The sequence below is a fragment of the Silurus aristotelis genome, assembly GCF_946808225.1.
Source record: "Silurus aristotelis genome assembly, chromosome: 27".
Taxonomy (NCBI): Eukaryota; Metazoa; Chordata; class Actinopteri; order Siluriformes; family Siluridae; genus Silurus; species Silurus aristotelis.
The window spans coordinates 7,778,016-7,795,935 of record NC_139600.1 but is presented as its reverse complement, the minus strand read 5'-3'; the positions used below and the strand labels follow the sequence as shown (position 1 = coordinate 7,795,935).

The 17,920-nt window shown below is 39.4% G+C and overlaps 1 protein-coding gene across 1 annotated transcript; it reads left to right on the top strand.

Annotated features, from left to right (window-relative positions):
- The first annotated feature begins 6,555 nt into the window (after positions 1–6,555).
- On the top strand, positions 6,556–14,691 carry LOC310721064 (uncharacterized protein). Its single transcript, XM_083532259.1, has 9 exons — positions 6,556–6,710; positions 7,739–7,845; positions 8,639–8,723; positions 8,831–9,029; positions 9,118–9,186; positions 9,504–10,465; positions 10,633–11,405; positions 11,509–11,709; positions 12,051–14,691. Exons 1-9 carry the CDS (start codon positions 6,589–6,591, stop codon positions 12,287–12,289), a joined length of 2,757 nt encoding a protein of 918 aa, XP_083388385.1. The 5' UTR covers positions 6,556–6,588; the 3' UTR covers positions 12,290–14,691.
- Positions 14,692–17,920: the final 3,229 nt, after the last annotated feature.

Sequence of the window (17,920 nt, the reverse complement as noted above, 5' to 3'; positions counted from 1 at the left end):
TTGTTATATTGCGTTTTTGTATTGTATTGATAATTTCTATAATTGTGATGTGTTAGTAATGGTATTAAGTGGTGGATTAAGTTGGGTAAGTTCCCAATGAAGGCACAATTTTTAAATGCACGGCCCGCCACTGATAAAAATAAAGAAAAACAATAAGAAGAAGGTGTGTCCAAACTTTTGACTGGTATTGTGCATGCTGCTAGACAGATTTATATTTCTCAGTGCTTGACAAATGGCTTTTGGTCTTTTAATGTTCTTTCTTTGATTGATTGATTCCTCTAGTGAAGTTGGATTAAAGAAACAAACTTAAAATTAACTAGCCTGCTTAAAAAGTTAGCTGCCAGTGTGCTCGTGACCTGTATATCATGATAATAAAGACACACTATACACATGCAAAAAATTTTTTTTTTTACAATTCTAATGTTAAAGGACATTAGACACTAATGCTCAAATTCTTCAGTAAGAATTTAGAGGTCAAGGCCACACTGAAAAGGTCTAACACTCCTCATGTGCTGCAAAAAGTTTCATAAGTATTGTTTCACTGCCTGCAATGACATTGTTAAATGTAACATCATTGTAATATGGGCAGGTTTCCAGGGTCAGGAAACTGCTCACAAGGCCGTGTCAATAGGTTCGCACAGACATTTGAATTAGGCCCATTAAACGACTTCAATTTCAAGAGGTAACTTTGCCAACAACTTCAGTGGACTGAACTGGCAAGTTTTCAAATAAGCTGAAATAGTGTTGAGTCATCAGTTTTGTTCATAATACCATCATGCAGCCAAAGGACTTCAGTGTCCATCTATCCCTCTATTTTAGTTTATTTTTTGGAAGAATTGTTCATTACAATTAAGCGATAGCTTACCCTACAAGGTGTCACTGGTATTATTAGCTATAGATTCATTCAGTCATCATAATCAGATTGTATTTGACTTTGGTCAAAAAGTTTATAACCGAAAGCTATCTAGGTATCATAGCTAGGTATCTGTTAGTCAGGGAGTTAGAAATGTCATAGCCTAACACGATTATACAACGATACTAACCCTAACCCTAACCCATGGGCATTAATTGGGGCAAATGCTATAATTTTAAGCTAAATGAAAACTCATTAGGCTCTTTAGCTAACTATCTACCTTATGGTTGCCAGTTGCTAGCAAATGTGTGCCATGTGAATAAGGCCCTTAGTTTTAAAAATTTTGAAGTTGTCTACCAGATTATTTAAACTGATTTGCACTATTAAGAAAAATATTGACTAGTCAGACAATGTCAGACGCACATCTTAGGCTTTTCATGCTTTATGTAATATGAGAACAGCAAATAAGCAGAAAACATATACTATAAAACATTTAAAATGTTTAGGCTAAATAAACTAATATATATGGCAGGTTTCAGTCTATTTTGCTAGCTAGTTAGCAAACATTTAATACAGAACACTTCCTGGTTTGCATCCTGACTGATTCACAGAGAAGCTGATTAGGATCTAAGTTAGATATGATCCTAGCATCATTTGGTGCCAAATTTAGGGCAACTTGACTGTACAAAATATTTTAATTTCACATTGTTTTTGCTGCTAATATTTTGTTTTATTTTTTTTGTTGAAAAATGTGCTAGTAAATATACACTCCGTTATTAAATACTCCTAGTGCAAATCCTGAGGGGAGAGCGGAGAGGAGTTTAATTGTGAACTATGGCAGTATTGTTGCCGCAACATGAACTAACATTTTATCCAGTATCATATTAGTTTTCTTTTTTCTTTCTTTATATGAATAACATTTTTCTTTATGTATTTATTTACTTTCTTTTTTTTCTTTTTTTACTAAACCTGTTAAGAATTTGTGCCGGTAACACGCTGTGAAAATGTAGCAAGTTACTTAATGCTGCTTAGTTTTTGCAAAGTGTTGTAGCAGTCTGTTTGCAACCCTGTTAATAACTGCTTTAAACACCACAAAGATACACACAGTTTTCCACACTAACTGCTTCACCAAAAAAAATGTGAGAATGTAGAAACTATTACATTTGTTTTGTATTTTTATTTATTAGAGGATGGTGTGGAGCATGATGAATAAATAAAATTAAAAAAAATTAACTAACTGTTTGGTGTGATTTATTCAAAAGATATTGGATCGGTTCCAGATGCCATATTGCCACATAAGCCTATGTTCCACCAGCAAAAATAAAACATACTTTACAGTTAATTTGAGGACTTGTCATTGTGTGCAGTATAATTATGCTTATAACCAGACCCTGATGCATAGTTCCATTTATAGTTATGGTGATAACTAGTGAAGTTCAGGTGTTTCTGAGGTGTTTTTAATGTTTTCTGAGGTGATCCCAGAAAGAGATCCATTGTGCACATTCAAAGACAATATTTTTCCAGGGTGCACATAGTTCATCATGTTCTATCCTCCAATTCGGAGGCTTTTTTGAACAAGTCAGTGCATGTTCACTTTCTTCACTCATTTTATTATAGATAATAATTCTAATTATTCAGGAATGTAGTGTAGTGTGTACTTCAGATTTTCAGATCAAATTTTTCTAGGACCCACTCAAATAGATTGTTTTGCTACACGGTGGTATCAAAAAGTTTCAAGACTAGTTTTGTAACACGCCAACAGATAGCATCACAATCCTGCACACAGTCACAGAGAGCACCAAACTTTATAAGTCAGTGTGCCAAAAGACGTCGTTCGTGTGTACGTCAAGACCTGTGCAACTGGTTTTCTTGCCAAAACAACATGATCTTACTTCTGCACCCACCCTACTAGCCATATTTGGCTTCTGCAACCTTCGCCCTCTTCCGAAAATGGAGATCCAGCTCATACGCAACATTGTGGAGATCCAGCAGGAATAGGGGAAGGAACTTGACACACTTTGAGAAGAACACTAATAACGTGTGTAAACGTAGATAAATAAAGTGCTTTTATTTTTTATTTATTTTAATTTTAAATATTGCTAGTCTCAAAACTTTTTGATACCATCTATTATATATGTAAACGTTTTTACATTCAAAAATACCCAAATCTCTGGCAATGTTTTGCAATTATTATTTTATGCATTGTCACATTTATAAAGATTAATTCAAACTTTTGATAGGGTTACACCTTAATGGCCCAAAGAAACATTTCTGTCTAATTTTCTTTATTGCCTGGATGGCCTTACTATCTCTGACCTTTATAGCTTTCCCTATAAAACTGTGAATCTCGGGGAGTTTTTCCTTGCCACAGTCGCCACCGGCTCGCTCATCAGGGGCAACATTACACTTATAAAGAACATATTCACCAGATTATCTGTGTAAAGCTACTTTGAGACAATGTTTATTGTTAAAAGCCCTATACAAATAAAAATGAATTTAATCTCAGGAGTTGTGGGAGTGGTGGCTCCAGTGGTTAAGGCGCTGGGTTACCGATCGGAAGGTCGGGGTTCAAACCCCCGGTATCGCCAAGCTGCCACTCTTGGGCCCTTAAATAAGGCCCTTAACCCTATATGCTCCAGGGGACCCTTACCAGAAAAATAATAAACCAAGGACCGTGACGTCGGAGCGACGTGGGGCCGCCTTCCCGTGGGCTCACCACCTGCAGGAGGGACCGTAAGGGACCAGTGCTGAGAGGATTGGGCAGCAGTCGAAGGCAGGGGTGTCTGGGGAATCTGCTTAGACTGCTGCCCCCGTGACCCGAATTACGAATAAGCGGGAGAAGATGAACTGAATCTCAGGATTCATTGCTTTAACTACATGCTGCTGTCTGAGGCAATCATTTTGGATACAAGTTTGTGTTGTGGTATTTATTTTTTATTCTGTGACTACATTTTGAGCTCCTGTCTTTGTGTTTCACCAGGCAACTCTACTCCATGCTCATCAAGCAGGTTTTGGGCAACAAAATGAAGTCACCTATTTAACATTTATTGGATTAAAAATAATCAGAAAGAGACACTTTTAGGAACGGAAATAACATTAGCCCACAACTCAGTGCTTCTTTACTGATATTGATGGCATATTTCTTTCTAATGGATATTTAAGGAACTCGGCTGATAACGTGGTGGAATAGTAGGACGTTTAATTTAAATGTTTACGTTTATCTCTAAAAACCAGATGCAGTTACAGTAAAAAAACCTCCTGAGATAGCAAGATAAAGAAATCATAAGAAGAACAAGAAAGGGACTAGAACTAGAAATCATTTATGTTCTGTAACTGTATACTAATATACTACACCTCAGTGGTGTCCTAAAAAGGGATTCTCTACACAAATGCAAATTTCAGGCAATAGACAGACCCCTACTAGATTGTTTTTATGCCATAATTAGAGACATACATACATAAACTATACAGTGTTTTGAGAGTGCAGGTCAGAAGGCAAAATTAACACACACTGATATATCAAATTCTTTAGCTACCTTCCAAAATTTCCAGTTTATTATTATATCCCTGCTGTTTATAACAGTTCAAATAATAATATTTGAACATGCAATAATCTTAGTACGTGTTATTTGAATTTGTGCATCTACCAATTTGCCTCCTGCCTCTACTTTCTCTGATGTAGGTCCAGAGCTTTCTACAATGTGATGACACAAGATTGATATTATCCTGAGCCATAAATGATATGTGGTCTTCCATAAGGTTCATGTTTTTTCGATATGTTTTCATTTTTTTATATCTCGGTTTTTGTTTTGATCATGTTCTCTCAAGGGATTGAAAAATCACCACAATCAGATAACTGACAGCCAATCAGCGTTTGGAATCCCTCCTCGACAACCAATCAAATCATGCCAATTGCAAGTGGAGTGGAATTTACCCTAATAATAATTACAAACATAATACTAATAATAATTTTGAGATATTGAATGCCCTATACTATATATTTACGTAATTTGAAAAACACAATAATTAATTTAAAACGTTTACAAGAATATTTTGTCTTTTTGCCACATCTCCTTCCACACCACAAACTTGCCCTTTTGGAATTTGAAAAAGAGCACCAAATATGGGACATTGAAAGATGTAAGAAAGTTTAATTCCCGGACGAGAAAAAACCTGGATGTTCCTAATGGCTTCCAACGATACTAGCATGACAAGGAGATCCCACTGGAGATGTTTTCTACATGGCACAGTGGAGGAGGCGCCATCATGATCTGAAGTGCTTTTTTCCTTCAATGGAAAAATTAAGCTTCAGGTTGCACAGGGGTTTCAGACGGCGGCTGGCTATGTGGACATGTTGCAGCAGGCATCCCTCTTGACTGAGGGCCCTCGTCTGTGTGGTAATGACTGGTCTTACAACAGGACAACGCACCAGTTCACAACGCCCGCTTGACAAGGGACTTCCAGGACAATACTTCTGGACCATCCTGCATGTTCCCCTGATCTAAATCCCCTTAAGAATGTTTGGGGATGGAAGTTATCAACAAGTATGCGGCTACTCACTACTGAGACCTTTTTTGAGACTTTTAGTTCTGTTGTGGGTATTTGGGTTCACTGGTGGTCTAGTGGTTAGGATGCAGCGCTCTCAACGCTGCGGCCCGGGTTCGATCCCCGGTCAGGGAACCAACCCCAGCAATTAGGGTTGCACAAACCTTAGTGCTGGTCCCAAGTCCGGATAAATGGGGAGGGTTGCGTTAGGAAAGGCATCCAGCGTAAAAAAAAAAAGTGCCAAATGAAACATGCGGATGATCCGCTGTGGCGATCCCTAATGGGAGAAGCCGAAAGAAAGTTTATTTCTGTTGTGGGTATTTCAAAGGCTATGGTCTTAAACTTTGGATCAGCTGATGAACAGCCCGAGTGTAAATGCAGTTTTCAATAAATTGCCTACTCTCTATTTTTTGTCTCCTGCTACTTTTTCTTATTTTTAGATTTTAAAGCAGTACTTACAACCTGGTTATGATCCACCAGCGCAAAATGCGAATACTTGGAATGTTTCCCCCGGTCTTAAGATTGTGTTCAGGAGTGTACTTTCACCAGTAATAAAAAATTCAGTCTGATGAAAATGTTATTCACAAAGAATTCCTATTTCAAGCACAGGAAATGGCATTTACTATAATTTTATGCTCTTTTAGTAAAGCCATACATTTTCCAGAGAATTCAGAAATTGGCTATGCTTATCTATCAACTAGCTAACAGAATAGAAATTATGAAGGCTGTATATTTAAAAAAATAATAATAATACAAATAGAAATCTCAACAACTCCAATGACTTTGGCTTTTGTTAATATTCATTAGGACCTTCTTTTTGATTTTGTGTGGATTATTATTATTATTATTATTATAATTATTATTATTATCACAATCATCATTATTTAATTGATCTACTAAGTAACATGAACTACCGTGTAGAGTATATAGTGTAGTGTGTTCTGAAGTGATGAGGCTTGCACAGGGGAATTTCAAGAGGGTAATGCAAAAAGCAGATATTTTCTAAAATATTTGCTAGGTTGTCATATCTTGGTTCTGGCTTTCTATAGAGGTTCTGCTTATATCTTCCACAAACTGAAGAGCTCTTCAAGATGTCAAAACCACTCCTGATTGCAAACTACGCATGCGCAGGAAAGCCTTTCATCGGAGCGGCTAGGTACTACTGTACTCGCACAAATGGCGGAGTACGCATGCGCAGTGCAGCCTTTACCGGAGCCCTAATGGCGGAGAACGTACGGTCGCCTTTCGACTATCGGGAGCCACCGACTCTCGACAGCGATGGAGACGGTGGCAAGCCTCCGCCACCCCGGGGGTTAGTGAACGATCCGTTTTCCGGGCCGGAAACGGGGCGATACGTTAATGCTAAAGAATCGCTTGCGTTCTGTCTTTAAGCAGGCCAAAGGGTTCCAATCCCATCGGCTATCGTGCTAAGCTAACGTGTTTGTTTCTCTTGTCCATATAACAGCAGCCGTGCATGTTAAACTGGAGTGCAGTTTTCTTTACCGTTTTTCAAATTGTAAATCGTATTTATTTCCCCCGTCATTCGAAATGTTTAAAGTGGTGCTGCACGGCAAGCAAATAAAATTACATTGAATAGGCTATTTTAGCTGTATCGTTACCTGTAGCTATGCTAGCTGGAGATGTGCATGGACAGTGTTTATACCCCAATCAAACCAGTCACTGTGCTCATTACAACACTGCATGCTTCTGCAACAAAGCACAGCCATCTCTATTAATGATCTATAAATTCCCACGTTTATCTGTACATGTGCATGTATAATTATATATATATATATATATATATATATATATATATATATATATATATATATATATATATAATTACACACTCAAACACATACATAAATGCATACAAATATGTACTAGAATATTAATAGAACTTTAATGAACTTGTTTTTGTATGAAAACACGTTCTGTGGGACCGCAAAGTACTGTCATGTACACACATACACACACTCATACATGCATGCATACAAATATGTAGTAGAAAAATAAGAGAACATTGATGAGCCTGTTTTTTGTATGAACACATTTTGTGGGAATGCAAAGTACTGTCCTGTGTCATGTATACACACTCACACACACGCATACACAATAAAACCTTGATGAACGTGTTTTTGTATGAAAACACATTCTGTGGGACTGCAAAGTACTGTGTCATGTAAACACACACAAACACACACACACACACACACACACACACATGCATGCATACAAATATGTACTAGAATATTAAGAGTACTTTGATAAACCTGTTTTTGTATATTATAAGCTGCTGCAAGTGGTAATTGTGACAATGAAAGTGTTGTCCTCTCGTAGGCGAGTGTGTGGCCGAAAGAGAAAGGGCACTCCTGTGAAGGTGTGCGATCGTGCATATGTAACGGAGGATGAAGAGGAAAGTTTGTCTGAGCACAGTTACAGCCCAGGTGTGTATAGACACACACACACACACACACACACTTTTTTAATGTTCAGTGTATTGTGTTCTGAATTACAAACTAGTAGTCCAGAGAACAAGTAGGTTTAATTACCTGCGAAAGAACATGACCTATATTTTCATTTTGTATGCATGTTTAAATATAACACTAAACCTGGCAACCTGCTGCACTACCTACATCCACTAAGGTGGGGCCATATTGGTTAAAAAAAAAATTCTGCCTTTTTAGTGAGATGTAATTTATTTATTGCACACAATAAATATTAGCAACAGAGAACCTGTGGATATGATGTGTTTTGAAAATGATAAATGACAGGGCTACTGTTCACCTGAACTGTTTTATACCTTTTATACTACATAGCATACATTTTTTTATTTATTTAAGTATGTCTGGAATATTTTATCCATTTGTAGTTACATTTCTATTGTTGGAGAATGGCAACCCTTAGAGGGGAAACATGTTCACTTGTCTTATTAAAGTTATTAACAGTTATTTCCGCACCCTGTTCCTCTTCCTCAAAGTCGCTATAAGAGTTGACCTAATTTCCCAGTGGAAAATGGTGACTAAACCCCAAAACCACCCATGGTTTTAGAATGGGAGGGTTAAAAAAGATTGGAATTGTTTATTCAGAGAAAATTGTCATCCATATATTGTGTAATCCTGTCATTTGAATTGACCACGAATGGTACTGTCGGATGTAGTATTAAATAGAGATTTGCAATAAAAAAAAAAATAGGCATGACGAGAACATAAAGGAGTGTTTGCCATTATTGTTTTACAGGAGAGGGGCAATACCCAGACGAAGCAGAGGACCGACTTCCCCCTCCGAACAGTCCATACTATCTTGCTGATCCGTCACAGCTTTGGTGAGATTTTCTTTCTTACAGCTCACACATTCAGATTGAAGAGCCAAAATCGAGCTCAAGACTCTAAATTAGATGCTGTTTGTGGGTGTATATGATTACATTCACAGTGTATCGGAGCTAGGCGAAGAAGGTGCCAGTGGTGTTCGAGGCCCTGTGCTCTTTCCCCCTCTACCACCTAACTGCAGAATCAGAGAAGTGCATTGTGGCAGCCAGGTACGACTGGTCGTCATAGCGATCAGAGATATTGCTAAAGGCGAGGAAATAACAGTGGACTACAACTTGGCTGAGTGGGGAGAAAATGCACTGGTAATTAAGCTCAGTTATTGATTTGTTTTTGTAAAAGAACACATTCTGTTTTTTCTATTGAATTTCTGATTGTTGGTAACTTTTCCAGGCTTTCCATCGCTCTGTATCACCACGTGGATTTGAATGCGGCTTCAATCCTGACAGCAATATTAAGAAGGTGATATGTCTTAGATATACACACAACTTAAAACATGCTTTCGCCAAATCTTGATATAATTATGAAGCCATTTTTCCTGTAATTAATGCATTAAGCATGTAGACCGTAAAAAATATATTTATAACAAGCCATTAAAATAAAATTTTGGAAATAAATTTAAGGATGATCTTTTTTGATGTTAAGCTCTTTTGTTCTGCAAAAAAAAATTTATTTGTTGATGTATGTATTATTAATAGTATATTGAAAATAAAATATAAATACAACTAATATTGCTGTGCAGCAGTTTTTCACTAGTCTTTGCCTACTTGTGTTTGTAGGAGGAAGAGGCAGCTCCCTCTCTCCCTCTATCTCTCACAGTATCAGACTACCTCACACCTTCCTGGTCTCTTTCTCCTTCATCATCGCCGCTGTCTCGCTCCGAAGCCAGTGATTCAGACCGAGAGGAGGATGAAGAAGAAGAGGAAGATGAGGAAGAGGACGATGAAGAGGATGAGGACCTTGAAGAGCTGAGGGGCCGCATGATGCGTCGGCGCAAGAAGCGGAAAACAACGAATAGCGTGGCTAAAAAAAAGTCTCAACCTGGCTCTCTTTCCTTCCCACCATCCTCCTCACCTTTTCAGACACCTTTAGCCCCGCCCACCACAAATATAAACAATAACATAAACATAAACATTGGCCGCACTGCAAGCAGGAAGCAGCACTGTCCTCACTGTGGCCGCCATTTTCGCTCTCTTGCTCGGCACCTTGAAAAACACCACGATCAGCAACCGGAAATCCGGAACGCCATGGAACTGTCACACGGCCCGCGACCCTCAAACACACCGTCCTCACCGCACACACGCTCACAGTCATTCACCACACCACAGCCCACTGCTTCTTCGTCCTCCACTTCAACCACCCCCAACCTCTTCTCTCGCGACACGTCCGGTCCCGGTTCAGCAGCCATGTCATTCTCTCTCTCCCTTTCTCCTCCGTCACGCCGGCCTTCCTCCAAAAAGAGCCCCGCCCCCACTACCACCACAACCAGAAAGAGCGCAGCTCCTACAGCAGCAGCAGCTGTGAAAAAGTCCTGTAGTCCACCAGCCAAAAGGGGCAGACGGTCGAAGAAGGAGAAAGAAGAGAAGCAAAAGAAGCAGGAGGAGATGGAACGAGCGAAAGAGGAAGCTCCACCCACTCCAGGCCGAAACGTAGAGGAGGAAAAGGAGGAGATAGAAGATGAGGAGCTGGATCTGACTGAAATGAGGGATGATGACAGTGGAGAAGAGAAGAATGGTGCAAGGTATTCAAGTAGTGTTTTGCACCACTGCTTTGCACTTTATTGTGGTTTAAGTTAAAGTTTTAGATTCATTCTAATTATCTCTAATCATAATAATAATAAAAAGATTTTGTGGTTCTTTACTGTGTAGGTAAAAAATAAATTGTCTTAAATGTATTTCTCTTCCTCAGCTCTCACCGTTCCCACGTGTCTCCCCTCCTGTCCTCTCTCTCCACCTTGGTTTTGTATCTCCGACGTCAGCAGCACACGTCTTTCCTCTCTCTCTCACGTTCAAGCAGCTCAGCAGAGGCCTGGCGACTGCTATGCCACTCCAGCCTGGCGCTGCTCATCCTCTATAACCGCCATCGCGAGTGTGAGATGGCAAAGCTGACCATAAATGACTACCGCAGCCGCATTACTCCTTCCCCTAACTCCAGCTCTCCTCTCGAAGTGTCTTTGTCCCCTTTCGAGCGGCAAGTTTTGTGCCACCGGCCCCGTGTGGGCGTTTTAGGAAAGCGCGGTCGGATCCAGTCGCTAATCCTTCCACCTCACTCTGAATCCTGCCTCGATTTGCTTATGAAAACATCCACTGATGTGAACGTTGATCCTGAAAGCCCTTACGTGTTTTCTCGGCCGTTTCATTCTCCTGCCACCCCTTTGCGTGGCACGGACCTCCTGCGTGGATTAGCGCGTGCCAGTGGAGCTAAAAACCCTACAGCATTGACATCACCACGCACCCGTAGGCAAGTTGCCATCCTCACCCAGCTCCTGCTGATGGATGAAGGAGAGAAGGAGAGGCTTGAGCACTTCCTGCACAATGAGTATCACGTCACCCAGAGCTGTGCCCGGATTGGACAGGACCCGGCGCTGATGGGCAGAGTGGGCCGTGTCGTGCTTTATGGGGAGAGAGATGGAGTGTTGTTCAGAGGAATGAGCCTCAAACACATCTGCCTCGAGCTGGACGGTGAGCATCGAAAAAGGAAACCAAAAATCATTTGGCAGCATTTCTGCTGTTTGAATTATACCAATTTTTTAATATTTGCTTTTCTTTTCTCTTCCTTTTTTAGTAATGTCTGGGAATTCAGCGGATTCGTTCTCGGAGGAGTCAGACGGAGAGGGAGAAAAAAGTAATGAAAAACCGCAGGTGGGAAAGGCAGCAGGAGTGAACGGGCGAGGGCCACCCAAAAACAGTGCCAGTCCCGTCCCTTCACCCACTACACCCTCCCCCTCAGGTTCTCGCAAGAGGCGGTGTGCACAAATAAAATCAGGTAAGAACGTCATGTAGTTATGTGTTCTGGAGAATGATTTAACGCATAATTTATACTGCATGCTCTTTTTCATTTAGTGAAAAGCATAGATGTGTTTGTGTCTAATCCCTCATTGACAATAGCATGTATTTTATTCCTTTAAATGAAAAATGATCATTTGGATTTGTTATGCATAATTTGCCAGAATTACGGATGCAAGTTAGAACATCCATATAGAACACCCGCCTGCTAACCTAAGCCTTGTTGGCAATTGTGAATCGCAAAAAGTAATTTTATTAACGGCCTCTGTACAATATGTTATTGTTATGGCATTTGGACAGAACCTTTCCTTTACGTTTCAGGCAAACGTGGTGTACTGAAGAGGCCGTGGTCAGAAGCAGAGCGGGTCGCTGTGGAAACGCACCTGAAGCGGAACATCGTGGAGCTGCGGGTCCCGGCGAAGGCAGACTGCGAGCGATGTTTGCAGCACTGTCCCCTACTGGTGAGCAACCAGCGTGACTGGCGAGCCATTAAATTCTACTGCCACAACCGGATTCAACTACTGAAGAAACAGGGGCGCGGAGGAGGGGCTGTCTGTTAGCTCAACACTCATGCGTGCACACACATTCTCTCACACACACACACACACACACACACACACACACACACACACACACACACACACACCTCACAAACCACACAAATAATGAGGGAGAGACTCTTACTCACACATTCAGTGCTGGAACCATGGTTTGAAAAGGTGACCATACTTTTTTTTTTTTTTGGATTGCTGTGCATCAGTGTTTCTATTTGGACCCCCCCTCTTGCCCTCACACACATACACACACTCACTTATACGTCCTAATACATTGTAAATGACTATGCGAGCGTGTCTATTGAATACCCACATACAGACAGAGGATGACACACACACACTCTGGAATGTTTGACTAAGTAAGTGACGACACGCACACGTGCCCGCACAAACACAATACTTTTGTGTCCTTGTACATTTCAGCATTTCACCCCAAACATACTCACATCAAGAGTTAGAGTCAATATAAACTATGAACTGACCTCTTATGCTCGCCATTGACCTGCACTGGGACCGAGGAGTGTGTTTAAAAGTGCTTTATGTTCCCAAATCTTAACACCTGACAAAGCAACTCAAAACACATCACATATGGACCGCAGCAAAGGATGTAATTATTCCTCTAGGAACTCTCTTTTCTTTTTTTTTTTCTTTTTTTTTCTTTTTTTTTATATACACGATGACTTGTATGTCTGGTCAAGTCTCGCTATTGGACTGATTATGATAAACTTCTGTATAAAGATCTGACATTTCTGTACCCGTCACTGGCAAGCAGTTATTTTGGGACCATGCTAAGTTCATGTTCCAGAGAAACTTTCACAGCAAATCTACTACGCTAACATGTTGAATTGCAATTATGAAGGTGGTTCTCGGTTCCAGTCCCATTGAGGTGACACACCAACACCAAGTGATGACGACATCGCAAAATGCTGTTACGATTTCAAGAAGTATTATTCCTCTAAATGTGTAGTAATGGTTTCCCAGTAAAACACCAGCTCCCCAGTCAGCTAGCTATCCATTTTAACTACTCCAAGGACAACAATGAAGTGTAAAGCTAACCAGCATATAAATATAATAATTCAATGAAAATAAGTGATACTAGGTAAATAACACCTTATTTTTTGATTTTATCCACTGTATTTATAAAGATAAATATCTAGAATTAAGTGTGTAATAGTATCTAGCTAGCAACTTATTCATTTTAGCAACCCCTCAGTGTACAATTGGCCAGAATTGGAGTATCTTTCTAATTATAGCTATACTATTGATGGCTAACCCGTGACAATGCTAGCCATATTGCTATTTTACAAACCTTTTACTGCATTATTTTGTAAATAGAAAATCTTTTTTATCTAACACTTTTTAATTTTTTTTTTATGCTAGCAAGCCAGTGTATTATTTGTGGTATTAAATTTGCAGAGTGATAAAAATGTTGCGAGCTTCTTTTAACATATTTGCATATTTGATAAACCATAAACTTCATAATATACAAAGTTCTTAAAATATAGTAAGCATGATAGCTATCTTTATTATCTAAAGGGATAATCGCTAACTACCAAGCTAGCCAGTGATTTATTTGTAGCTACTGCAATAATGCAACCCTACAATTGAACTAATAGAGAGAGAAAACATGCTGTAAACGATTTGTACTAATGTTTAAATTTTTATTTAAATACACCACCAGGGACTGGAACTGATTATCATGAAATTAAATTGAGTAAATGCATCAAGTTAAACTGAACCTGGTATTTTCCCCCTTAAAGTGAGTGTACATGTAAGTCTGTATAAACATGGACAGAAACCTTTTTATTATTATTATTAAGGAAGTTAGCCAAGGATTTCCTGTTCTCTCCTTTTTCACAATTTTTTTAAAGATTTGCCTATAGACAAAGAGGAGGTAAAATCCATGTAAAATTGTCCCATTTCTTTTATTTCATCCAATAATTATCTTACAACAATCGGAATTTTTAATGTTTGTTTTTATGGTTATATATTCAGCAGTATTTTATATAAGCTAAAATCCCGGTGTGATCATGTTAATCTTTTACCAACTTTACCTTCGTTTATTTCAGGTTTTTTTTCCCCTCTCTCTCCAAGAATCACACATACTTGAACCTTATTTTTTCCATTAGGTTTTATAAATATTTTTTAATGTTCACCCCCAACCTCTATCCCCAGACCATTGTCTGTATGTTGATTTAAAGTATATGAAACTCGTATTGGTGTGATAGCTAGCTTTGTGAAAGTGTACATTCTGTAAATATCAACTTATATAAGTGCTAAAATTTTGGATTTTTTTTTTTCCGGGTTGTGTTTTCTTAAATGGCATTGTAAAGATTTTAGAGGAAAAGCTGTTTAGACACACCGATTAATGTATGTCCACTGCAAGAAATAACACACCTTTATTTGCATTTTGGAGCTTGTGCTGTGTTTAATTGCAGCCTGATATTCATTAAGGTAGATTGTGTGTATAGACTCCACAAGACTTCTGAAGGTGTTCTATAATATCTGAAACCAGGAGGTTAGCAGCAGATCCTTTAAGTTGTGAGGTAAGGAGTCGATGGATTTACTTGTTTGTCCCACACATCCCACAGATACTCAATCTGACCTTGGAGGGCCAAGTCAACAAACATTTTCTGAACAAACAAACTTCCTCCAACCATTCCTGAACATTTTTTGCAGTTTGGCAGGAAGCATTATCTAATTGTAAGAGAATGCACAGTGTGTTCTGATGCCTTTATCATAAACAGCATTCATTTTTCACTACTTATCCTTTCATGGACCTCTTTGGGAGATACTCATAAGTCCTGCCACTTGGCTAAATTCTGGCTAGAAAATGGGTCAAAGGTTCTCCAAAGTCGTTCAATTCCATTCACTTGTAGGGCTGGATATCGTTCAAAAATATTCTATAACAATACCTTGAATTCGATACTGGTTCCTGAACGAAACTTTATTCTATACCGATTTTTAAAAATAATTTTTAACAAGATTACATTATTAATTATCTCAGAGAAACTTTGATTTTATTTTTTCAGGTTGTAAATGTTTTTCAGGCTTATCTCCTGAGCCACTACACAAAGGAACAAAATCACAATATATCAGTGCAAACTGTTTAAATCACAGTTTTAATCAATTCATTTGAATAAAGTTTAAGCAGTTTTAAATCAGTATATGTGAGGCTCACTGCTGCTTAAGATCACTGAATCACTCAGCAGTTCTTCCTCAGAAAAATTAGCATGTCTGCTTTTTCAGGAGAGACAAGCCCGCGGCTGACTGATAATGTCCCCAGCAGTGAAAAATGTACACTTTGAGAGAGTAGGATGATGCTTGCACACAGATACCTTGTTGCCAAGTCTGAAAGCATTGGCAGAGTTTCCTTCATGTCCCACCACCAGGTAACTGGATTTACTGAGGACAGTGTAGATGGAAGCAGTCTATAGATTTATCTCTAATTTTTCTGTAGTGCTACTGACAGTCTGTGTTCTTGCTTCAACTACCATGTCCTCCACAGCAAACATCTCAAGGGCAGAAAAAAAAAAGCATTGGTTTTTCATTATCCAATCAAAAATTATCTAGGTTAACCAATCTAGGTTAACAACCTTATTGGTAAAGTTACACCACCACTATAAAGCCTCCACCATAGAAAAAAGCAGCAAAATTTTAACAATAAACTTTTTGATGGCCCTGTGGTATTCATCTTTCCTTTCTTTATTAGTTTTTTCCTTTTTTTTTTGACAATGTAAATGAATTAACAGTTAATGGTCTCCAAATTAAAAAATGTAAAAGGGGAAAAACATGAAAGCTAAATTGTTAATGCAGCCAAGGATAATGACATTTAAACAAGATTACAAGTTTGTGAGTTAAACTTGATCAGTAACTGGTAACCTTAAAGCATTTTTAGCATCAATGTAAGCATGGGTGCTCTGCAGGGTTGCGTTCTCTCCCTGTACACAAATGACTGCAGCTCTAATAAACCCTCTGTCAAGCTCCTGACACTACAGTCATCTGCCGCATCCAGGATGCTTACAGACAGGAGGTTAAAGAGCTGACTTCAGGAGAAATCCCCCAGCACTCCCTCTACTCATCATCATGAACAGCACTGTAAAAACAGTGGAGTCAATCAAGTTTCTGGGTACCACCATCTCTCCGGACCTAAAGTGGGACAATAACATTGACGCCATTGCTAAAAAGGCCTAGTAGAAGTTATACTTCCTTTGCCAGCTGAAATTCAACCTGCCCCAGGAGCTGCTGAAACAGTTCTACTCGGCCATCATGGGGAGAGGGTGTCCTGTGTAGATCTATAACTGTCTGGTTTGGTTCAGCTACCAAATCAGACATCAAGAGGCTACAGCGGATGGTCAGGACTGCTGAGAGAATTATATGTGCCCTACCGCCCAATCGCCAAGACCTTTACTCATCCAAAGTGGAGAAAAGGGCTAAGAAAATGACCACACCCCCATCCCACTCTCTCTTCGAACTGTTGCCCTCTGGTCAGCGCTACAGAGCAACGACTACCAGAACAGCCAGGCAAAAAAACTGTTTTTTCCCCACAGGTTATACTCAGCATGGACAATTAAAATATTCATAACCACACATTGTCCATCATAACTCACATTTATACATAGAATCCAATGGTGCAGTTTACAAATGAGTTATGATGGACAATGTGTAGTTATGAATATTTTAATTGTTCATGCTAAATCTGTACTTTCTGCACTGAAAGCTCCTGACGCTAAGTCAAGTTCCTTGTGTGTGTAAACATACTTGGTAATAAAGCTATTTCTGATTCTTATGATAGCGTAGGTCCTAATAAATAGTAGGACTAAGTTACAACGCACAAACTTTAACTTAACTTAAATAGTATACAAGCATGTAGCACTACAAGCTTGATGATTGTGTATGGTTGTTTACCTCTCGGAGCCCGTCATAGAGCCACTATCTTCATCAGTAATGGAGAAGGACTCTTGTGGTGGGCATTTTCAAGGAGGTCCTGGAACAGGAAATTGCTGAGGATGACTGCACCGGCTCGGTGCTCTTGCAGTCGAATACGGAGCAACTTTCTGCTCCTATGTTTATTCCGTGCACGGCTAAGTGCTTCATCATATTTGATGTGTTGCCCGTCTTGGCAGCAATTATGATATTGCAAATATCGCATGACATTGTTGTAGTCCTTGGCAAAATGTAGCCACACGTTTGATCGTTTTAACATCTTTTAAATCTATGCTACGGGGGTTTGGACTTTACACTACACTACAGCCTCACATGTAAGACTCTGGGCGAAACCAGTGTAAACTATTGATTTTCCCTGGTGCTTCGCCACAGCCAGTCACCCTCATTGTATTTGGGCATGTCAAGCACGTTTACTGGCTTACTGACGTTGACAAGATTAAACCTTTAGGTATCGAAATTTGGTACCGAACGAAAATAAATTTTCAGATACTCTATAGTAACAAGGCAATTCAGTCAGTGCTCAAAAAGATCGATCTCGATACCCAGCCCTATTAAACTTTCTTTCGGCTTCTCCCTTTAGGGGTCGCAACATCGGATTATCTGTTTTCCTGATCCACATGTTTGATTTGGCACGTTTTTACGCTGAATGCCCTTCCTACCGCACCCTCCCCATTTATCCAGGCTTGGGAC

Excerpts from the sequence above, each read along its gene's own strand:
- LOC310721064 (XM_083532259.1), top strand. The coding sequence starts at position 6,589 with ATGCGCAGTGCAGCCTTTACCGGAGCCCTAATGGCGGAGAACGTACGG. Across the intron at positions 9,030-9,117 it reads AGTGGGGAGAAAATGCACTG|GCTTTCCATCGCTCTGTATC; the intron begins GTAATTAAGCTC and ends TAACTTTTCCAG. Across the intron at positions 11,406-11,508 it reads CATCTGCCTCGAGCTGGACG|TAATGTCTGGGAATTCAGCG; the intron begins GTGAGCATCGAA and ends TTCCTTTTTTAG.